This window comes from Wyeomyia smithii, chromosome 1 (assembly GCF_029784165.1).
Source record: "Wyeomyia smithii strain HCP4-BCI-WySm-NY-G18 chromosome 1, ASM2978416v1, whole genome shotgun sequence".
Classification (NCBI taxonomy): Eukaryota; Metazoa; Arthropoda; class Insecta; order Diptera; family Culicidae; genus Wyeomyia; species Wyeomyia smithii.
The window spans coordinates 1,653,645-1,658,567 of record NC_073694.1 but is presented as its reverse complement, the minus strand read 5'-3'; the positions used below and the strand labels follow the sequence as shown (position 1 = coordinate 1,658,567).

Genomic DNA, 4,923 nt, shown 5'->3' with positions numbered 1-4,923 from the left:
ATCGGCAGTTTCATCCGAACATGGAGTACACAGATTTTGCATTCCAAATTCCTCAAGCAGCACGGTCCATGGTAAATTTGATTCAGTAGCTTCACTAATGGATTCTAGATGACGCTGTTGTAGCTGATTCGTATGAGAACGGATGAGACGACCGGTGTCCAGAAGTACAGCATACATGACGGAGCCTTTTCTCTCAATCACCTTTCCAGGAACCCATGAGGTTTAATTGTGATGATGAACCTCTGCGTACACTAAATCATCAGCGGAGAACTCTCTCTTGACGGTACCATGGTGTTGATTGAATTGGTTATTCTGCTTACTGTTTACAGCTGGTGTGCTTGATTTTCGGGGCTTAAGAAGATCCAGTGTAGTAGTGAGGGGTCTACCTAGAAAAAGTTCTGCAGGTGACTTATGATCACGAGCACTTCGATTGGGTGTGGACCGGTAAACGGAAAGGAAAGTTTGAAGATGTCGGAAAGTTGCTGGATTTCCTCTCTCTCGTAACTTCTTGAGTCCTCTTTTCAAAGTGTCCACAAAGCGCTCAGCCTGTCCATTAGACTGTGGATGGTAGGGCGCAATTGTTAAGTGGGTGATTCCAGCTTCATCACAGAATTGCTTGAATCGGGCGCTAACAAATTGCGAGCCATTATCCGAAACCAGAATTTTTGGATTGCCGAATCTTGAAAAAATCTCGTCTAGCATTTCCAACGTTTTCGTTGTGTTTGTGCTTCGAGTGCGGTAGATTTCTGGCCATTTTGAATATGCGTCAATTACCAGAAAGTAGTAGTATCCATTAATCGGGCCAGCATAATCGATATGGACTCGTTCCCACGGCTTCGATGAAATGGGCCACGACTCCAGGTCCGTCTTGCGTGGTGATTTAGCAGCTTCAGCACAGGGTCTGCAGCATCGAACATATTTTTCGACGGCATCATCGATGTTAGGTCAGTACACGAAACTTCTTGCTAGGGATTTCATTCGCTCCATCCCCGGATGGCCTCGATGTAGTTGCTGAAGAATGCGTTTGCGAAAGCGGTTTGGCACAACAACTCTATCGCCGAACATGATGCAACCTTGGACGATCAGCAGACTGTCTCGGCGGATAAAGAATTGTTGGACAACTGGATCATTAATTGCTTTGGAATGATTGGGCCATCCTTCATTGATATGGAACACCACCGACTGGAGAACAGGATCTTTCGATGTTTCAGTAGCGACCATTTCAGACGTCACAGGTAGACTTGAAGTAGAATCACTGAGAACGGTGTTGACATCGGCTTCCATTTGGACAGAAGCAATGACATACTCTTCGTCAGTTGTTGAATGGCATTTCATTAGTCGTGAAAGGAGGTCAGCGTGTCCAAAGTCTTCAGTGCGCACAAACTGGATGTCAAAATCGTACAGCATTAACGTAAGCGCCCAGCGTTGAAGCCGGTTAGCCGTGTATACCGGAATTCCTTTTTTGCTCCCGAACACCTTAAGAAGTGGTTGGTGATCAGTCTGCAAGGTAAACTTCCGGCCGAATACTATTTTATGAAACCGTGTTACAGCAAAAACCAGTGCCAAAGCTTCTTTTTCTATCTGGCCGTAATTTTGCTCCGCAGGAGTTAGAGATCTTGAAATGTGCGAAATAGCCTTCATTGATCCATTCGGAAAACGATGCATAATAACAGCGCCCAAGCCATTTTTGGATGCATCACCTGCGACGATGATTTCTTTGTTCGGGTCAAAATGTGTGTCAGCAACAAGTCGGAAGTGAGCAGCATTTTGAACTTGTCGAACGACTTCTGACAGTTCGCAGTCCATTCCCATTTCACGTTTTGTTTCAGTAAATAATCCATGGGTGCTCTTAGCTCTTTCATCTGCTTGACAAAACGCCCATAATAATTGATAGCTCCAAGATACGATCGAAGCTGTGATACGTTGGTTGGAGCTGGCATTTGCGAAATTGCGGTTGTCTTCGCGGGATCAGGTCGTAAGCCGTCTTTGTCGATGATATGGCCTAGGAACTTAATTTGTGATAGACCAAATCGACATTTTTCGATCTTCAGATGAAAACCGTACGTTTTGATCCGCTCCAGGACCTCATGAAGGCTTCGATTGTGTTCTTCTTTTGTCTTACCAGAAATCATGATATCGTCTAGATACGGTTTTACTCCAGGAATACCAGCGACCATACTGTCAATAATCCTTTGGAAGGCACCAGGAGCGGACTTGATTCCAGGTGGCAGACGGTTGTATTTGAACAGTCCTCGATGAGTGTTTATCGTCAGATACTTTTGTGATTCCTCTTCAATCTCGACTTGCAGGTACGCATCAGAAAAATCGAGTTGGGAGAAATAACGGCAGCCAGCTAGATCAGCAAAAATATCATCTGGATGTGGTAGCGGATGGGCATCTGATTCTAGCGCATTGTTTAACCCTGTAGAATAGTCGCCACAGATACGGACGGAAACGTTGTCTGACTTACGGACCACTACTATTGGAGTTGCCCAGTCGGAAAACTTCACTGGTGAGATAATTCCCTTGTCCTGAAGACGTTGAAGTTCGGCATCCACCTTGGGAAGAGCAGCATATGCAACTGGTCTCTTGGGACAGTACACGGGACGGACGTTGGGCTTCAGGTAGAGTTTAACTTTTGCCTTGGTACACCGGCCAAGTGTGCTCTGGAACACTTCCGGGAACTTCGTACGCAGTTTTTGCTCAATGTCTTCCGGCTTCTGATGCACAGCATTGACCAGTGAGTTGAAAGGAATCGACCTTAGATGGAATAGATCGATTGTTTCAATTCCAAGGACATTCAAATCCGGGCTTGATGACACATAGACAATGCCAGCTTTTGTCACGCTTCGGATGGTTATGTCTGCAAGGAACTCACCAGCCATGTTAATCTTGTCTCCGGAAGCGCTGATGGCGGTTATGTCAGTTTCTCTGATGGCTGGTTTGCCTATCGCCTCCCAGGTCTGCGTAGAAATAATGGTGATATCAGAAGCGCAATCTAACTGAAGGACAGCTTCTTTGCCATTGATTCCAACAGTAACGTATTTCCTCTTCCCTTGAAGATCGATGCGTTTCACTGAAATTCCTTTGGACTTCACAAATGCCTTGTAATTTGTTTTTCGAACTTCTTTGCTGGCTTTGATTTTGATTCAGCGGATGAGCAGTAACCTTCTTTATGCCCTTTTCGTTTGCACTTCTTGCAATTGTGGTCTTGATAGGAACATTCCTTTACGAAATGTAAATCACCGCAAAACCAGCACGGAGATTTCGGTTGTTTTTTCTTAGCAGGCTTGGTGGAAACAGCGTTGACGACGGATTTTTCCGGAACGGGCTTCTCTACCAACTTGGTGTCCTGCTTTAGATTGTTGAACCGATGACACTCCTCGACGAGATTTTCCAAGGTTAGCTTTGTGCCGTCTGCTGGCGGAGCATCAGCTTCCAATTTGCCGATCAATCGAGTTCGGATGTCTGCATCGCGGGGAGATTGTAGACCGCAAACAAAACGTAGCGCCTTGAATTGGTCATCGGTGAGCTTGGTGAGTTGGAATGCTTCGCAATGCTTGTTCACAGAGGCAGCATAACTTGAAAAATCGTCTGCTTCGTTCTTAGTATACTGAAGACAACGGTAACGATCGTTGAACAGCGAGGTTTGATGACCAAAAAGTTTCTTAAGTTTCTTCACCGTTTCGTCCAGGCCAAAATCGCGGGGATGTCTTGGCAGGATACCATTTACGTATCGCTCGTGGAACTGGGTGCCGATTTTTCTTAAGAGTAGCCTCACCTTCGCTGGATCGTCTAGATTCTTGCCGTCGACCTTGAAGACATCTTCGTAGCGAGCAAACCACGCGTCGAAGAACACTCCACCGTCAGGATCGTAGTAAAAATCTTCAATTCCCGTGGCCAACGTTTCGATTATCTTCTCGCTTCCCGGTTGGCTGGCTTGACCGGTTCGCTTGAGGAGTTGAATCTGCTCTTGTTGGTTGACTACCAGTTCGGTTAGTCGGAGAATCGCGTTTTTCAAATCCTGGTCGGACATCTTGCAAGAGTCTTGAAGCAGCTTAAAATCCCATCTCGTCGCCAAGAATTGTTGTAGTCTCCAACAAATAAAAGACTAGTTGTAGCTTTAACGTCTATATTCTTTGGAGGTTGGAACAAATATGAATAGAGAAAATTGTGCTGTCAACCAGCTTAATAATTCACAGGCTTCTTAGTTAAAAGTCTTCGAGTGTAATTGCTATGGAACAAAATTTAAGTTGTTAACCTCATTGGGGTTAAAATGAATTAAATAATTAACAAGGGAAATTCTAGTTCTCTGACTGTTTTCGCCTCGTGATTTTTGTTTCATTAGAATTACTTGGGTAGGGGCTATGCCAAGTAATTCTGTTAAAGTAAGTTTGATCTCATCAACGGTTTGATCGTTGGTGAGACCTTTCAAGACAACCTTGAACGGCTTGACGTTCTTGGTGTCATATGTAAAAAATTTGTACATCTTGTCAGTTAAATACTGAACAAGACGATCACGACCCTTTACTGAGTCGGCTAATAAGCGGCATTCACCTCTACGGCCAATTTGATAGGTAACTTTAACGTCAGAAACAAACGTTGAAAGTTCCTTTTTGAAAATATTGAATTCAGAAGAAATAGTTTCCACAATAGGTGGAACTTTTTCCTTTTTTAAAGAATTGACATTTTTTATAGTTTCATTACTCATATTTCCATTTCACCAGCTTCTTGCTCAGGCAAAATATCAAAAGGATTGTCACTACAGATACTCGAAGTTTCAGAAAGAGATGCCTCTCTTTTCCTCCCCGCAGCGATGCGAGGTTTCTTTTTCCGTCCAGCCATTTCAGGTGATACGAAAAAAGTTAAAACAAATATTAAATTCAAAAGTAGGTAGTCTTGAGAAAGACTGATGGGAAATAA

The 4,923-nt window shown here is 44.1% G+C and overlaps 1 protein-coding gene across 1 annotated transcript; it reads right to left on the bottom strand.

Annotated features, from left to right (window-relative positions):
- Positions 1–222: 222 nt before the first annotated feature.
- On the bottom strand, positions 223–4,036 carry LOC129718220 (uncharacterized protein K02A2.6-like). The gene is made up of 4 exons (XM_055668774.1): positions 3,233–4,036; positions 1,701–2,963; positions 953–1,500; positions 223–901 (listed from the first exon to the last, which is right to left on the bottom strand). Exons 1-4 carry the CDS (start codon positions 4,034–4,036, stop codon positions 223–225), a joined length of 3,294 nt encoding a protein of 1,097 aa, XP_055524749.1.
- Positions 4,037–4,923: the final 887 nt, after the last annotated feature.